Here is an 18,342-nt window from a genome sequence, read left to right as displayed (position 1 = left end):
CCGGTAAAGGCACAGCTTCCGATCCCACTGGGGCCGGGAGCATCACCAGGTGGGGAACAAGCCCTTGCTCGAAGTCCCCAGGGTCAGCAGGCACGTTGCCCTGGCAAACCCTAGAGGGCCACCGCCCAAACAGTACGGGCCACTATGATTGGCCTGCCTTCTCCTTCAGCTTGTTATCGCTCTCTGCTGCGTGGGTTCTTATTGGCTCAATCTCGAGGACATCCTACTGCAATTCGTTCTCATGAGGGCTATCCGTGATTGGTCAAAATAGGCTCTCCTCACAGGGTTTGATGGCACTCTCTGGTAGTCTGGAACCTAACAGGGCATGCAGGGATAAGGCTAGGGTGGAGGCTGCCACTCTCAGGTTTAGGAGTTCCTGGCTCCCCCCCACCCCTGCAGTGTCCTCAACAAGGTCGTCAGGCTGCTGTCTGTGGTGCTGAAGCCTCAAAGTTGTCCCGCCCTAGGGGCTTGTAAAGGCCGCCCCGACGTAAAGGTGCGCCTAAGCTTGATGCGCCACCTTCTATCTCAGACTCTGCAAGTGGACCAATCATGAGCCCGGAAAGCCAGTGTATTTACAGGGCAGATATGCCTACCCCAAGTTTAAAGTGTCTGAGAAGGTCCAGTGGTTTCCTCGGGGCTGCAGGGCACCAGCGGGGTTTGCTTGGTATACTAAACCCCAAACCTCTTTACCGCCTCTGTAGCAGTGCGGAGTGTCCCCGAACTGTGGGATGCCAGTCACCAGCTTTTGGACTCTAGAGAGAATTGGCCCATGGGGTTCCAGTCCCTTCTTCATTCAGGCTAGGTCCCCGGCCATCTCCACTTTCCTCTCTTGGCCAAATGTGGGGAGTCAGGCCCTTGCCCATTTAAGTCTTGGGTCCTGGTCCCTTTCCAGTTCTTTTGGTAGACTGCACTTCCTGAAGGTTGTACAATAGGTGAGCCTGCCCTGTCTTCCAACTAGAAAGCCCTCCTGAAAAGGGACGCCAGGGCGGGAAGCAGAGTCCTCGGGGGCAAAAGGGCCCAAATCTGGTGACACAAGTCCCCAGGAAGCCAGTCCGGCCCAGCGCGCGCTTGCTTCCACCTGCCGCGCCGTCGGGCGCCGCGAGGAGGTGGGGCTCGGTTGTTGCAGCCAATGAGCGACCGTGGCGCTGGCAGCTGCTGATATAAAGGGCTGGGGGCGGCGGCTGCGCGGCCCAGATCGCGGAGCGCGCTGCGCGGGCTGAAGGGTGGGAGGGAGGGCGGGCGAAGGGAGAAGACTGAGCACCCGGAACCGGACAGGCCGGGCTGAGGGACAGCGGCGAAAGGCAGAGCGCCGCGATCTCCGTTGGGAAGCGCAAACTCCCCGGGCCCCGCGGGGCCGCGCAGGGGGCGTTCTCAGTCCCGCGCCCGTTCCTTCTTTTCATCCTCTGCCGTCCGCAGACTATCCGGGGCTCGGTTATCCGCGCGCGCGCGCGCGCGCGCCCCCGGGCTCGGGCCCGTCTCCGGCCCTCGAGGGAGCCGCTGCCTTCATCGACACGTTTGCAGCGGTCGCGCCTGAGGCCGCCCGGGTAGGACCCGGGCGTGAGCATCGAGTGCCCCCTAAGGAGTGCACGACCCTCAGAGCCGCCCTCAACACGGACCGCGCCCGCCGGGCACACAAGAATGGTCACTGTAGGTATTTCCCCGTCTCTAAGAGGGAATCTGGTTGGGCGGTCAGGAAGGGGTTAGGCACAGGCTCCGCGGAGATGGAGGGTGGGGGGGTAGGACCAGGCCTAGCTAGGCCCAGGTTGGGGGTGGGGGGTAGGACCCAGCCTCGGGGCCTGAGTGTGGACAGGGCCGCGCCCAGAGTGCTGAGGACGCTTAGAGTTTGGCCTGAGAGACCTTAAGAAGCCAAGCTGCAATTCGGGGGCACCCTAACGACGCCAAGGGGGCTGGATTCCCCCCTCAAGCAGGCTGAATGGGGGAGGTGCCACCGCGGCGGAGGATACCTCCTTCGTCCAGGCCCGGACCCCGCAGGCCTCCCAGGCAAACGCAGGGCCCCAATCACTGGTACTGGGCCAGGGTAAGGCGGCAAGCCTTCCCTGAGAGACCCGGGGAGCGGGTGGCGTCGGATCACGCTCCCGGGGCCTCGACCGCGCCCGGGATCCGGGCGTCTCGTCCTCGAGCCAGTCGACCTTGCGGCAAGCGGGGAGGGGAGAGGAGGGGGCGCTCCCGGAGGCCCCGCGGGCCCGCCGCCGACGCGTCTCTTTGTTTCTCGGCGCTTCTTCGCGGGCCGTAGCATCGCGCGGGCGCCCAGGGCTTCGGGGTGGGGGGAGGGGAGGGCCCACGGCGCAGGGGCTTCCCAGCGGCTGGGCCCTCGCCTCCCGGGGAATGGGGGGTAAGGGACTAAGACAGGACCCCTGGGCCAGTCCAGGAGCCCCACCCCACCAAGGCTCTGGACCGCAGGGTGACCTTGAGCGTGCCTGCCCGCCCGCGCTACTCGCCCCGTTCCCGGTGCTTTCAGCAGCCCCGGAGCTGGTCAGCTCCCCAGCACGCGGCCACGCCCGAGTTGACCACGCCCCGCCCCGCCCATCTAGGCCCCGCCCCCACGGCCCCGGGGGCCCGGCCTCGCCCTAGCCCTTGGATTTCCACTAGGCAGCCCCAGCGTCTCCCGGGGGCGGGGCTGGCCGGTTCTAGCCCCACCTCGGCTCCTCCCCCGCCCCCGCCGAGCGACTCTGCTCCCCGCGCCGCCGCGCGTCCTTTGTCTGGTCCCGGCGCCCGGGCCTCCTTCTTCTGCTTTTCCAGTCTCTCGGTTCTCTGTGTGTATGTCTCTGTGCATTGTGTCTCTTTCTGAGCCTCTTTCGAGTCTTGGCGAGCACAGTAGGTGGGGGATGCTCAGCACTCCCTCCTGGACCCTGGGACCCGCCCACCTGGCTCTGAGGAACGAGGCCCTAGAGGCCACACTTTCCTGCTGTGTGACCTCAAGCCAACTCCTTCCCCTCTCTGAGCTTCACACTGCTCACCCAAGTCCAGGAATATGATTGTGGCTTCTTGAGGGACCTCAGAACCCCTACATCTATTCCTCTGATCTGTTTCCTCATTTGAAAAAGGGAAAGTGATGCACAAAGAGGAGAGGGCGTGGTCAGGGGTCACAGGAGGGCCTTGGAGGCTTGATTACTCCAGTGGAGGGCACCCAGGCTGAGACCCACCATGGGGTCAGGCTGGGGGGAAGTAAGGGGATAAATTGAGATGGTAAGAACCCTGCATCAAGGGAGAGGGACACAGAAGTGAGAGGCTCAGTTAGCACCACGTGGTGGTTCAGCCTTACCACACTCAATGCCCTATTGTCACCGGTATCCAGACATCTGTCGCTGTGACTGGGGCCCCAGGGTACCGCTGGGGACCAAGTGGATCAGACACTGGAGGGTCTACACAGTGAGTGACCATAGGTATGTTTACTGCAAAATTTATATACCAGCTGTATGGAGTGGTGCAAGGGTTGGAGACAGATTGAGAGAGGAGGAAATAAAGAATGGTTCAGAGGGAAGAAATGCACAGAGGGGGAAAGAAAGAAATGAGGGAAAAGGGATAGAGAAACAAAAAGAGGAAGAGGTCCCCAGAGGAAGAGCTGCAGAGTGGGAGGGAAGGTTCCATTGCTCTTAGTCAGCATCTGTCTCTCCATCCAAGGTCCTCTGCCCCACTGACTTCGCCCCTCCATCCCTGGCCTGGGACAGCTTTCAAAGTCCCTGTGATCCCCATGTCATCCCAGTCCACACATTTGCTATGGGCTGGAGCAGGGTGGGTGTGACCTCCACCAATCTGATCCCCATTAGCGGCTTAGACGGCTCAGCCATGGAGGAAATACACACGACACTGATCCCACTAAGCCCTGGCACAGATGGTGGTGTGATGCACAGGCTGAAGCTCAGGATCCCAGGTAGAAAACCCCTAGTCAACTCTTAATCCCCTCCAAGTTAAGGACAGCATTTAGGGTAGGGTGAACCTATAACCCAGTAGGGTTTGGGACTATCTCTCTGATCAGCAGTCACATCCTGACTGCATCACCACCACCTTACCCTGTCACCCTGGGCAGGTCACAGGTCCCTCTGCCCCTTAGTTTCTCTGAGAAATAGAGAAGGTATCTCCAGCTTTCCATGTGGTTGTGGGAAGTCAGTGAAAACTTTGCACATTCTCAGAGCCTGGCACATAGTAGGCATTCTAAAGCTGGAGCCTGGTATGCTCTGAGACTGGTATGTCCTGTGCACTGTTGAATGCTTGTCAGGCTCCCATAGCAGACATTATCAACTGATCGCAGAACTGTCTCAGTGAGCCTGGGCAGGAATTCAGAATCCATCTCCATATACGGGTGACCTCTGTTCCTTTAGTGGAGGGATGGAGGCCCAGAGAGGCAATGTGCGTGTCAGAGAATACATAGTGAGGAGGGGGAGGCCAGCGGCTATCATATGGTGGCATCCAGCAAATATTTGTTGACTGAGTAGTAAACTCAGCCAACACAGTAGGTTTATATGAGTAATGCCAGGGGCATGGCATAGAGTGGGTGCTCAGCTTCAGTTTACCATTATCATTTTTACTGTTATTGGCTTTTTCATTAGGAATGTGGGTTCTGGAGTTCAAACCCTGGATTTGAATTTTTGGTCTATCACTTGTCTGCTTCCCTATCTTATACAAATCCTACCACTCACTGACACCCAATTTCCTCACCTGTCAAATGGAGAAAAGAGCCCCTAACATTCAACATTTGGAGATTTGCCCGGAAATTCTTACATAAAGAATTTTGTCCAGCATATAACAGGCACTCAACACATGACCATGTTATTAATATTTTATCAATAACGTGGAGACAGGATGCAGATCCATGGAGCGTGTGTTATTGCTTCCCTGCAGGTGCCTGTGGCAGACATTGCTAATCAACCCAGTGCATGTTCCTTTTCAGCCTGAATGTGGCTTCAGAATAATTCTCCAGGCAGCCAATCTCAGCCTATTGGAGATGCAGGGGAGTTGAGTTTCTGTGCCATCCTTTTAATAAGAACAAATGGAAAGGAAGGACCAGACCAAAGAAGAGCTAAGATTATCCCCGAAGACATACAGCTACAAGGGGCAGAGCTGCCCCAGTGAATTGGCCACAGTCATTAAAAATAGCTCAGAAGTCCAAGTCAAACAGGTTTGAAATGGAGTCCCCCATTTATAGCTCTCAACACCTCTGAGCCCAGTATCCTCACTTGAAAAAATGGATAATGTGTTGCTGCCTTTCAAAATTGTGAGGTTTTTAATGTTTTTTGTTGATTAATTTAGGGAGAAAAAGAGACAGAGAGAACCATCGATTTGTTGTTCCACTTAGTTATGCATTCATTGGTTGATTGTTTATGTGCCCTGACCTTCAAAGCATCAAACCTTCAACCTTGGTATATCAGGACAACGCTCTAACCAACTGAGCTACCTGGCCAGGGCTTCAAGGTTGTTGAGAGAAATAAGTGATGTGACACCTTAAAGCATATCACCCAACGCCTAACACATGGGTAGACGTTCAGTGGAGTGGGACGATTATTAATAGCAGGATTACGAGGCAGTGATGGTGGGTGTGACAAACCTCTTTCCACTTCTTGTGGCTGTGCCCATGGCACAACCCAGAATGCTAAGTGATCGCAGGATGCTTTCCAGCTGCACTGTGGTTTTAGATCCTTCTCAGGCCACTGTGACAGTAATTTGAAGTTTTCAGCCAGGTGGAGCAGAGGCCCAGAAGCATTAACTAGCATACTGAGGAAATAAGAGCTGGGAATGTTAGGACTGGCACTAGGTTGGCAGGAGTTGAAAATACAGACTCTGGATCAGAAAAGCTCATTTGCAAACCCCTGTTCTACCATTTATAGGCTGCATAGTCAAATTGGTCATTTTCCAAACATCACTGAATCTCACTTTCTTTATCTGTTGTTTTAGCTCAGGCTGCCATAAAAACATCATAAACTAGGTGACTTAAACAACAGACATTTATTTCTCCTAGTTCTGGAGGCTGGGAATCCAAGTTCAAGGTGCTGGTTGATTCAGTTCCTGGTGAGAGCTCACCTCCTGGTTTACAGACAGCTGTCGACTTGGTGTGTCTTCACATGGTGTAAAGAGAGACGCTCTCTCTCCCATCCCTTTGAACAGAGCACGAATCCCATTGGTGAGGGTTCCGCCTTCCTGACCTCACTACCTCCCGACATCCTCACTTCCAAATACCATCACTTTGGGGGTTAGGGCCTCAACGTATGAATTGGGGTGGGGAGCACAAGCATTTAGTCCCTCACATCTGCTAAGCAGAGGGAATAAAACCCTTCTCTTTTTAAGGCTGTTGTGAATAAGAAAAGAAATTGCCTGTAGAAGTTTTTGCTCTGTGCCTAGCATATAGAGCACACTATTTGGGAACAATTATGGCATTATATTTTGGATTGGGGTGACTGAGATTGTGTGTACCTGCTGACTCTTTACAATTCTGTGGCCACAGCGGACTTTGCTAATAAATCATTGGTCTTCCCTACTGAAACTGGATGTGGCTTCAGATCTTTCTTACTTCACCCCTCTTTGAAGACCCTACCAACCGATTTCAGTTTTCAGGTGAGGGCAGCCTATTCACCAACCATGTCCTAAGACAAAACCTAATGAAATGCTGGCTACTTCACCTTCCCGTGCTCACGACAGACAACACCAGTCGGCCCGGCACAGTTTCCCTTCTGCACCAGATGTGGCTTTAAAATTCTTTTTGGCCCTGGCTGGTGTAGCTCAGTGGATTGAGCGCGGGCCTGCAAACCAGACAATCGCGGTTCGATTCCCAGTCAGGGCAGATGCCTCAGTTGCAGACCAGTTCCCTGCAGGCCAGTTCCCAGCAGGGGAGGCACGAAAGGCAACCATACATTGATGTTTCTCTCCCTCTCTCCTTCCCTTCCCCTCTAAAGATAAATAAATAAAATGTTTAAAAAAATTCTTTTTGATGTGGCCCTTAGATATAAAATAGATGTAGAATATATTTGAAAGTTGTTAAGAGAATAAATGTTAAAAGTTCTCATCACAAGAAAAAATGTTTGTACTTACATATGGTGCTGGATGGTAGCTAGACTTATTGTGGTGATCACAATATATACAAATATTGAATCATTATGTTGTATGCCTGAAGCCAATATGGATTAATATTTCCATTGTATTTCTATTTAAAAATAGATCTAGGAAAAGAACATTGAATAAAATTCAACATCTGTTATTTAAAAAATTGTACTATGTTAGGATACTAGGAATAAAATGAAACATTCTTAACCTGATAAAGGCTATTTACAAAAAACCTGGAGTGAAGATCATATTTATCTGTGAAATGTTTAAAGCATTTCCTTTAAATTAGGAATAAGGAAGGCACTATTACATTGTAGCCCCTGCACTAAGACAAGAAAAGTAAATAACAGGTATAGACTGGAGATAAAGAAAACTGTCATTATTTGCAGGTTATACTTAAGTTATGTTTTTCTTAAGTTAAATTAAGTTTTTCTTAAGTTATGTTATACTTAAGAAAAAAAAAGCTTAGTGGAAAAACTGTGGGTAAATACCTAGTGGGAAATTTATGCATGAAATGTCAACACATTAGGACAGGAATTGCCTGTGGTGGGAGGAAGGAAGTACATGGGGAGGGAGGGACTTATGAGAGAGGGCTCAAATCTAATGAGAATGTTATATTTCTTATTCTGAAGACAAAGATGTATATTTTATTATTAATATAAAATACAAAAGTTGTTTTTAGATAAACAGGCAAACATACAAAAGAGTATATATGGCATTTATATATGGAATTTTTCACAGTAAAATTATATGTTAAGTGCTTTGCTCAGTGTTCAAGGAGTGGAAGGGATTATTAGAATAATATGTTGTCCTCTCCCCATGTTCAAGCCCATGTCAGACCTGATTGGTCCATCACCACCGAGCCCCTCCTTACTCCCCTGGTTCCCTGGGGACTGGGCCGTGAGCAGGTGTGGCCTGTTGTCTCCAGCAGATACTCGGGGCCATGGAGTCTCAGGTGGCAGGGGGCCCGGCCGGCCCGGCCCTGCCCAATGGGCCACTCCTTGGTACAAATGGAGCCACTGATGACAGCAAAACCAACCTCATCGTCAACTACCTGCCCCAGAACATGACCCAGGATGAGTTCAAGAGTCTCTTTGGCAGCATTGGTGACATTGAGTCCTGCAAGTTGGTTCGGGACAAGATCACAGGTGGGGCTTCTGTCAGGTGGGGACACAGGGGACAGAGGCAATAGCCTCAGTAGTACAAGCGTAAAGGGGCCAGGTGGGACTCTGGAAGTTTCTGAGGTGTGATTGGGAGAAAGGTGTGGCCCAAGGTGAGATGTCTCAGGGGTAGTGGGACAGGTGGGACTCTTGCCTGGGGTCTAAGGTGTCCTGGGGGTGGTCAGCCTCTTGCACCTGGGTCAGGGAAGATACTGGCAGGTCCAGGGAGGTCTGGTTGTTCCCACAGGGCAGAGCCTTGGCTACGGGTTTGTGAACTATTCTGACCCCAACGATGCAGACAAAGCCATCAACACCCTCAACGGCCTCAAACTACAGACAAAGACCATCAAGGTTGGTGCCCTTGCTTCTTTGCTGCTGCCTCCCCCGACCCCCACATTACTACCCAGTCTGAGTGTCCCCACCAGGAGCACCCGCTTCATGCCATCCATCCTTCCCATGGTTTATCCCCTAAGGGGTCTCAATCTCTCCCCCAAGGCTTTAAGGCTGGCTAGCCTAGGGGCCAATGGCTTTGCCTTCTGTGCTTCAGTTTTCTGACTTGTCAATGGAGAGATTATTAGCCTCCACACACAACTGGCATGAGGAGAGTGACCAGGGCCCTTTGGGCAGCCCCCTCCCTGTCTTTGTCATGGAAATGGGCGAGAGGCGGGGCTCCATATGCCATCTGGAGCCTAATTAAGGTCTAGGAGGGTGGGTTTAGGGGTGGGCCACTCCCCGACCTTTGTGCAGTGCCCCTCCCTCTACAACCTACCCTCTCAGCAGCTGCAGCTGGGACCCTGGGAGCCCATGTTCCCTAGGGGTGGGGTTGCCATGGAAACCCCCCTCTCTGGGTTTGCCTGGAGTGTCTGGACTCCACCCCACAAATCTGCTCCTGAACTCTGAGGGAAGGTGGGCTAGAGAGGCACCCATCTGATTCTCAGTTCACCATGGGAACAGAGGTACAGGAATCTCTTCCCCTCCCTGGGGCGGAGGTGAGGTCGTGACTTGATGAGTCTCTCATGGCCAACTAGACCCAGGAACCCCCAAGCATGAGGGTGGACCCCAGTGACGAGCTGCGAGACCCTGTGTGTGGGGGTATGACACTAGGCTGTGAGACAGTGTTTGTTGGACACTGCCTATGTAAGTGGCTGTCATCACACAGGTTGAGCTATTACAGACTTTGGGTGTGTTACTGTGTTTGTGGGGCGTGCTATCTATTTGACAGGTACTTTGTCACACACTGTGACTCCAGCTGTGACCTGTCGGGGCTTCATGGGTGTGTCTGGCTGTGACAGGGTATTTGTGTTTCACAGTAAAGTTGTGCGGGTATGTCCACCTGTGTTCCATTCAGGGCAGAACGTGTGTGGTGTTGCGGGCTTATGGCAGTTTGACATGTGCCAGCAGCTCTTACTGTAATTATACAAGATCCTCAGAGTTGCCATGAATGTGGCCAAGGCCTTGTGTTATACTCTCGCTTGGGTAGCCACCATGACTGTGCGTTGGATAGCGCTCAGTGACTCTGTGTGTGTATGTGTGTGTGTGTGTGTGTCTGTCTGTCTGTCTGCCAGGGGGCAGGGGTCTGTGTTGTATGGTCAGGCCTGACTAGCTGTTCCAGCAGATCTGTCCAACATATTTCCAGCTCCCCATTGTGTGCCAGGCACCTTCCTGGTGAGGAGGGAAGAGACCCAGGTTAGCACACATCGTGGAGGAACAGAAAGGCTCCCTGAAGACCTGCGCTGTTCTTCAGATGACCCCCAACCCCAGACACCCACCCAGGAGCTCAGACCTCCCTCTTCCGGTCACCCCCAGCTTCAACCCATCAAGAAGCCCTCACCCCTGAAAGCTCCTAGACCTCCAGGGGAGAGTGAAAATTTTGAAGGACGTGGCCATGCTTTTTAATTATCATGACAGAAATAATCGCCACTGATGTGTTTTCTTTTTCTCCTGGTGTGCACAATGGCATTAATTAGAATCCCCCCACCCTCTCCCTGAGCACCCTCCCCCCCTGGCCCACCCCAGCCCGATGGATTCATTTTGTTAGTTTTTTAATTAGTTATTGCTAATGAAGTAACATGCCCTCACAACTCACAGCTTCAAGCGAAAGCCAGACCCTTGACAATGACCCCTATCTACCTAGAGGTTAATTTAGAAAAAAACAGGAAATAGAGGGGAGAAGAGCTCATGACACCCGCTTCTCTGCCAGCTGTACGTCAGTCACCCTGTTAGCACTTGGGGGCGGACCCTTCAGCCTGGTTTCCAGGACATCAATGTGCACAACGAGAGGGGGTCGCACCACACGCGCTGCTCCATAAAGGGACTTTTTCTTTCCTCCACTTCACAATACCCACCACTGTTTCAGGGAAACCAATATCTATGTCCACCATTTTTTAAACAGTTGCAGAGAGTTTCATTGTTGGGCTGGACCATAATTAATGACATGATTGGAGTGATCATACTAAAACATGACTAATTCTAAGAGAAATGTTTTGAAAGAGAGTAATGGGGGTAGGGTTCAGGATCCAACTCAGATGGGAGAGGTCAGGGAGGACATTTCAACTGAGACCTAGAGAAGAAAAAAGGGGAAGAGAATTCCAGGCAGCGGGAACAGTCAGCACAAAAGCCCAGAGGCAGGTCCTGGTGTTGAAAAACAAGGAGGAGGCCTGTGTAGGTGCAGATGAGGACTGGGGGTGACAGGGCAATTGGTATATGGCCTGGTGGACCATGGGAAGGATTTGAACTTTGGAAGAAAGTGGTAGCCATGGATGGTTCTGAGCAGAGGAGGGCTGTGACGTGGCTTAGATGTTCTCGGGCGCCCTCTGGCTGCTGTGGTGGGAACAGCCAAGAGAGGTGAGGTTGGGAGGGAGGACTGGGCAGAAGGCTACTGTACTATACTGGTCAGGGTTAGCAACGGTAAGTACTGGGCCAGAGTGGGGAGACAAAAGTGGGAGGGAGTATTCAAATTCTGGATAGTGAGGAAGGTGGAGCCGACAGGACTGATGGTGGATTGGAGATCGGTGTGAAAGTCAGATAGGTGTCAAGGACAACTGAGGCTGGGTCCTGAGCACCCAGCAGAGCAGAGCTGCCATTACTGAGTAGGAGCAGTTGGAGGAAGCTGGAAACCAGATGCCTCTGCGCTGAGGTTGACTCCCACGAGGCCCCCTTCTGACATGCCTGGAGGCAGGTGTCACCCAAATAGAGAGCTCAGGGGCCAGGTTCGTGCTGGGGGAGGACATTTGGGAGCCATCAGGGTTGAGCAGGTGGCTAAAGACTCTGAAAGACTCTTGGGGACCCAGTATAACTGGGAAAAGAAAGGGCCAGTGTCCTGGGCTCACTTTCTGAAGGCATGGGATGCATTAGTGCTGATGGGATGTCCAGTATGAGAGCGTGAGCTAGGGACACAGAGTCCCTGAGGTCTTCAGGGAGACATGTAAATCAGGAGTGTGGCTCCTTTGGCCTCCTCAAGTGACAAGTCCCCCATCACTCTATGCGGGCAGGGCCACAGTCATGTCCTCTCCCCCAAGCCCTGGTTCCCTCGAGATATTTGTTGAGGGAACAGATGAAGCATTTCTGCAACTCAGTGGTGGTTCTTATGTGGCCTCACTCCTCATCTGCAAAATGGGTGTTCCCCTCACACATGTCTGCCTGACCCTCCCCCAGGTGTCCTATGCCAGACCCAGCTCTGCATCCATCCGGGATGCGAACCTGTACGTCAGCGGGCTCCCCAAGACCATGAGCCAGAAGGAAATGGAGCAGCTCTTCTCCCAATACGGTCGCATCATCACTTCCCGAATCCTGGTGGACCAGGTCACAGGTCAGACCACAGGGGTAGGGAGGGTGTGTACCTGGTGGGGGCACTAGGTGGAGGCACCGGGTGGAGGCACCTTGGTGGGACCAAAACAGAGAAATGGGGAATGGCAGGGTGAGGCTCGGGGAGACAGAGGGGGTTGTCCTGGAGGAGGCAGGGCCCTCATGACACCCTCCCCTCCTTGCAGGTGTGTCTCGGGGTGTGGGGTTCATCCGCTTTGACAAGAGGATTGAGGCCGAGGAGGCCATCAAAGGACTGAATGGGCAGAAGCCGCTAGGTGCTGCCGAGCCCATCACGGTCAAGTTCGCCAACAACCCGAGTCAGAAGACAGGGCAGGCCCTGCTTACTCACCTTTACCAGTCATCCGCCCGGCGCTATGCGGGCCCCCTGCACCATCAGACACAACGCTTCCGGTGAGCCCCTGCCACCCCCAGCCCTGGACCACCCAGACCCCCAGGCCTGAGGCCCAAGGCTTGCAGCTGCCCTCGCTGAGCCCCATTCCCTCTGGGTGGAGGGACACGAGCACAGGCTCAAACGCCAGGGTCACTGAGGGCAGCAAAAGGCAAAAATGGGCTTCTGTGAGGCGCCGAGGCCAGGCCCTTGTATACAGCAGGTGTCGGGTATGTGCAGGGAACAATGAGTGGCGTTGTCAGTGTTTAGACTCACCTGACCAGGTCCACTCTGACTGCCCCTTTCTCTGGCACATGACCCCGTTAGTCTGCCTCAGCTTCTACATGCACATTTTGTGAGTGCTCACTGCGTGCCAGGCACACTTATTTATTCTGCACCGTCACCGTGAGAATGCAGTTTGTCTTGTCCTCATCTGGCAGACGGGGACCCGGAAACTCAGAGAGGCCTTATCACTTGCCCAGCAGCCACTGTGGTGAAGAGCCTCAGACCCTCCTTTCTGGGGACCTGAGTCTGGCAGGGTGGGGGCGGGCATGTCCGGCCAGGCAGCCTGGAGAGGGAGGATGAGGGCGTGGCAGGGCCGGCGAGAGGCGGTGCTGGAGTGCCCACGGTCCGTGCCAGGCGGTGTCCAGCCGAGCGGGCGGCGGGGGCGGGGCTGGCACTGCTGGCCTGCACGGTGGGGGCGGGGAGGGCAGGCTGGCTGGCCTGCATCGCAGCCAGGACGTGCCTGGAGGCCACCAGTGACCACCCTTTCTGCTCCACAGGCTGGACAATTTACTCAACATGGCCTACGGAGTCAAGAGGTAACAGTGCCCCCACCCCACTGCCCCCAGCCCCTCGCTGTCCCTCCTCAGGCCCTTGCCCTGACAGATACCCGCTCCACCTTGCCCCCGGGACAGCCATCTTAGCCATGTCTGCCCCTGTCAGGGAGTCCATTAAGAGATTTGGGGGCTGTGGAGACTAGTAAATGCCTACAAAGAGCTACTGTGGAATTTGAGCCCAGGGGCCCTGTCCATGACCTCTCCGTGGCCTCCCCAGCCCAGTGGAAGGCGGGCAGTGTCGCACAGGTCACAGCTATGCCCCTGGTTCCTGTGTTAAGCCTGAGTTCCACCTGCCACTGTTGGCGGTCCTTACTGAGCGCCGCAGACTCCCCTGCTCTGCCCTGTGATCGGGGATGAACCTCAAGGCCCCCACGACATTGTTCACATCCCGGACCCTGTGAAGGTCCCGAGTGGATTGAATCTTGAGCTGTGGAGTGCAGGCTGAGTGCCGGCTGCTTGGCTTGTGACTGGGTCCTTCACAGAGATGGAGTGACATTGAGCACAGTACTTGGCACATAGTGAGCGCCCAATAAAAGGTAGCTGCTCTTATGATTATTGTTACTGTTATTAATTAACTCAGTCTAGGGGGAAAGGAGACAGATAGATGAACAGTGAGTGATGAGGACGAAGAAGTGGGCAGAAGGGGTGATGGGGGCCCAGAGGAGGCCCGACCCATCCCGGGCGGCAGAGTGGAGGCAGAGCCCCTGGCAGCAGGAGCGGCCCAGGCAAAGGCCCAGAGGAGGGAGTGAGCATTTCCTCTCGATACCCCGACCATCTGAGTGGAGCCACGTGCCTGCCTGCCGCGTACTGGGAGCTGTTCTGGGCTGGTGCACTACAGGAAACAAAAGCTTTTAGAGAAGAGGGAGCTGACTGTAAATACACAATTTAAATAGGAAAAGGCCAGAGAGGGGCAGAGGGAGAAGGTGCCCTTCTCATGGGTCAGAGGAAGTGCTCAGTTGTGCTTAGTCCTGAGTAACAGGAGGGAGATGCTTAAGTGGCTACACTCGCATCTGGACTCAGTGCTGCCCTTCTGGGGCCGGCCTCCAGGCACATGGCCGGGTGGCCAGTAGGACGGAGGGGACAGCGTAGCCAAGGGCAGCCTCAGGATGGAGTCAGAGGGGGTAAGAGCAGGAGTTGGAGGGGAAGATATGCCCAGGGAAGGGGTAGCAGGGATGTGAGGAAGTAGTCAGGGTCAACGAGCTAAGGACCAAGTAGAGCCAAAGGTCATGGGAAAGGGTGTAGCTTGGGGCTTAGGGCAGGATCATGGGTGAGGGCCTGATGTTCAGGGATGGTCAGAGGTCAGGAGAAGGTACAGGTCATGGTGAAGATTGGGGGCTGGTGTCTCAGTGGGTCAGAAGGTGGGATTATAGATGGAGGCCACAGCAGGGTCAGGACAAGCGTCGTGAGGACAAGGCATACTCAGAGGTCATGGTGGTATCAGGGGTCACAGGAGAGTCGGGGGCATGCCGGGGATCAGGGCAGAGCCCGCGTGACCCCCAAAGTAGTCCCCTGTCGCTCATCGCCAGGTTCTCGCCCATCGCCATCGACGGCATGAGCGGCCTGGCGGGCGTGGGCCTGTCGGGGGGTGCCACGGGTGCTGGCTGGTGCATCTTCGTGTACAACCTGTCGCCGGAGGCGGACGAAAGTGTGCTGTGGCAGCTGTTCGGGCCATTTGGGGCAGTCACCAACGTCAAGGTCATCCGCGACTTCACCACCAACAAGTGTAAGGGCTTCGGCTTTGTCACCATGACCAACTACGACGAGGCGGCCATGGCCATCGCCAGCCTGAACGGCTACCGCCTGGGCGAGCGTGTGCTGCAGGTGTCCTTCAAGACCAGCAAACAGCACAAGGCCTGAGCCACTGCCGCCCTCCCCACCCTCCCCGGGCAGCAGAGAGAGAGAGAAAGAGAGAGAGAGAGAGAGAGAGAAAAGGGGCCCGAGAGACACAGCACAGGCAGACCACGAACGGCACGAGGCCCTGCACCCCTGCGGAAGCCACAGGGTGAGCACTCGGGCTGGGAGGGTCTGCAGGCAATGGGGGGTGCCTGGGGGTCCCCCGCCCCATCCTCCTGCCCCTACCCCAGGCTGGGCTGTTCACTCTCTCGTCTTGGTTTTGTTCATGGCGATGGTTTTTGTTTCTTTTTTCGGCTGAAAAGAAAGCAGAGATGTGCCCCTTCCAACCCTCCACCACCCTCCGTGGGATGGCTTGGGGGTGCTGGTGGGTCCCTCCAGGCCTCCCCGCGCTGAGGTGAGCCTACGTGGGGGAGGAAACAGGTTTAAAAATCCCCAACAAAGCAAAACGTGAGAGGGGTGTGGGCACCCCCGGCCCAGAGCCCCTCAGTGGAGTGTGAGGAGCAGGGTGAGGGGCTGGAAACAGAAACAAAACGAAAAAAAAGGGGGGTGGGAGGGGAAGAAAAACTCTATTTTTGTAAAAAGGGAAAAAGACCTCGTGGAGAATTTTTACTGGGGATTCTTGAACTTGAAAAAAAAAACAAAAAAAGACAAAAAAAAGAAATATTTTGACAGGCTATGTTTACCAACTGGGGCAAAGACAGGGAGCAGGGCTTGGGGGCCGGCGGGCCGCAGGGCTGCAGAGACACCCAGAGGAGCGCACAGCACTGCTGACAGACCAGAGACGGACCTGGGTACATTCAGGAATCAGCCAAACCCGGACATGTAGCAGACGAACACATGGATAAAACGTAGGGTGCTGGTGTACGGCCGTGTAAACATGGCAGCGACTGAACATGGACGCGGACCCTGGCACTTTAGACATGCAGGTATTTCCAGGCACACACATGGACACATGAAAGTGGAGACAGACACCTGAAGACACAAATCTAGACACTCGTTCACAGAGAAACAGAGACACAACACACAGATGCCCGTAGCATCCCTCGGGCCCAGGCAAGAGGCCCCAGTCCGAGTCCTCCAGCCAGGCCGGCCCGGCCTCGGCCCAGTTCTCAGTCCCACGCAACCCTGCCCCGGGTTCTCTGCAGAGCTCTCTTCTGGCTCATCCGTGGTCCATGCCACCCACGAACACAGGCATGAACACGCAGCAGCGTCCATGCATCCAGACACACGATACCTCGTTCACTTTTGGCATCATGGTGGGCTGGAAGCAGCACCCCCCAACACTTGAGGCCAAAGGACCCCCTGTCCCTGGGGCTGAGCCCACCCTGGGCCCAGGCCCCGGCCCATGAGGCTGAGGGGAAGGCCTGGCCCTCAGCCTCCCCCAACTCAGGGCCTCCTCGGCAGGCTCAGGGTGGACGGGCCCAGGGGCCCGGCCCCGTATTTCCTTCCCATCCACTCGTCACCCTCTTTCAGTTTGTTGGGTTTTTCCGTCTTTCCAGCTGAGTGTGGGCAGTGGACGCAGCCCCCATTCCGAGCCCCAGCCCTGGCTTCTGTCTGGACTTTATGGCCCCTAGTTTTCATTCTCTGTTAACGAAGAACTCCAACAGAAGCCAAAGGTCAGAGCCCTTGCAGCCCCCCACCCCCACAGTGGGCCCAGTTAAGAACTGAAAATTACAAACCCTGACTTTAAATTCAGTTGACCTTCCTCCGGTGTCCCTGCTTTGGTGTCTGGCCATGGCCCCATCTGACTGCCCAGCTCTCTCTCCCCCACCCCTCCCCGGTGTTTGTTATTAAACGTCTGTGGAGCTTCTGCTGCAAGGAACAAAAGGAAAAAAAAATCAAAAAAGCAACAAAAAAACAAACAGAAGAGGAGAAAAACGACAAAAAAAAAAAAGGAAGATAAAAAACAGAAGAGATTAAAAAAAAAAAAAACCAGGAAAAAAAACAGACATAAACTGGCACCAGTTAACTTTCTTGTACTTTTTTGCTGAATTTAGCTTCTTGTAGTTTTAACTTATTGCTATGTTAACTATTTATTCTTGTTGCCCTGTAAGGACATTTGTGTATATTTCTGTTCCTTCATCCAGTTTGCAAGTTTAAAGGGACCACGATGTTCTCTTTGTTTCTTTAAGTTTTGCTGAGACGTGGTTATGCCTAATTTATTTATAAAAGGGGAAGTGGAATCATTAATAATTATTAACAGTAACGGCAGCCGAGTGGCACGGCGGGGGGGCACATGTGCTCTTCGGGGCAGTCCTCCACGTGGCCAGCGACGCCCGGTCTCAATGGGATTATTTTTGCTCGTCTTGAGAATTTTTTCAGTCCTATTTAGCTGGTGAAAACCCTAGCTTGTTCTTGATACATGAACCTATTTATTCTTGTGGTTTTTAAGTCCTCCCGATCTCCCCCCTCCCCTCCAGCAGGGCAGGACCCCCAAGGGTCCCTCCCGCTCCCTCTGTTTCTTGGGGCTTTCTCCCCTCTGCCCTCCTCGCACGTGGGGACACGTGGGCAGCGTGCCGGGGGCATCTGTGAGCAATAAGGGCTGGGTTTGTCCCCCACGGGGGGGGGGCTGGGTTCTGGAGAGGGCACCCCCCCACTGAGGCCTAGGCCCCTGCTACCCCCAAAACTGGGAGGGCACTTCTTTTTCTAAAACACAGAATTCAGCCCAGCCAGCCAGGCCCCCTGCCAGGAGGCCAGCCCAGGGGAGGGGACCTGGGGCCTTCCATGTCCCTGGGGGGCAGGGGCAGGGCCCATGGGGGGAGGCTTAGCCCCTCAAGCCCTCCCTTCATCATCCTGTTACTTATTCGGAAGGTTTCACATCACGACAGAGTCCATATGTTGGAGATGATAAAGAACTGCAAAAAAAAAGAAAAAGGACAAAAAAACCCAGAACCCAACAAGAACACTTTGTGTTGCGTTTAGACTATTTATTACCGGATTACAGGCCTGGCCGCGGTAACAGACTTTTACATGGAATTGTTTAATTATTTGTACTTTTCATGCCAGAAAATAAAAGTTCAGAATCTTATGGCCGTGGTTGGGTGTCTGCACCAGCGGCAGGGACGCTGCAGTGTGTGCCGCCAGCCCTGGCTGGGTGGCCTTGCGCAGGCTGCTGGCCTCCGGGCCCCGCAACACACTCAGGACTCGGATGGGTGGGAGGCTGTTTCTTTGCACCCAACTTTATGGGCTGTGGGTGGCTCAGGTGTTCATCTCACAAGTGATGAAGCCTCACGTGGGGAGCCAG

At 54.2% G+C, this 18,342-nt stretch overlaps 1 protein-coding gene across 4 annotated transcripts; it reads left to right on the top strand.

The window, feature by feature from the left end:
* Positions 1-1,273: 1,273 nt before the first annotated feature.
* Positions 1,274-18,112, top strand: ELAVL3 (ELAV like RNA binding protein 3). 4 transcript variants are annotated; one of them, XR_005080492.2, is made up of 8 exons: positions 1,274-1,647; positions 7,982-8,201; positions 8,461-8,564; positions 11,868-12,021; positions 12,203-12,428; positions 13,188-13,226; positions 14,750-15,246; positions 17,910-18,112. XR_005080492.2 is itself a non-coding variant. In XM_037131366.2 (7 exons), exons 1-7 carry the CDS (start codon positions 1,639-1,641, stop codon positions 15,099-15,101), a joined length of 1,101 nt encoding a protein of 366 aa, XP_036987261.1. In that variant the 5' UTR covers positions 1,274-1,638; the 3' UTR covers positions 15,102-18,112. The 4 variants fall into 4 exon arrangements, 3 of the variants coding, with proteins under 3 accessions (XP_036987261.1, XP_036987262.1, XP_036987260.1); XM_037131366.2 differs by having other exon boundaries at positions 7,985-8,201; positions 14,750-18,112; XM_037131367.2 differs by having other exon boundaries at positions 14,771-18,112.
* The last annotated feature ends 230 nt before the right edge of the window (positions 18,113-18,342 follow it).

This window comes from Artibeus jamaicensis, unplaced genomic scaffold (genome assembly GCF_021234435.1).
Source record: "Artibeus jamaicensis isolate MK-2021 breed Jamaican fruit bat unplaced genomic scaffold, CSHL_Jam_final scaffold_537, whole genome shotgun sequence".
Classification (NCBI taxonomy): Eukaryota; Metazoa; Chordata; class Mammalia; order Chiroptera; family Phyllostomidae; genus Artibeus; species Artibeus jamaicensis.
This window is presented reverse-complemented; position numbering and strand designations above follow the sequence as displayed.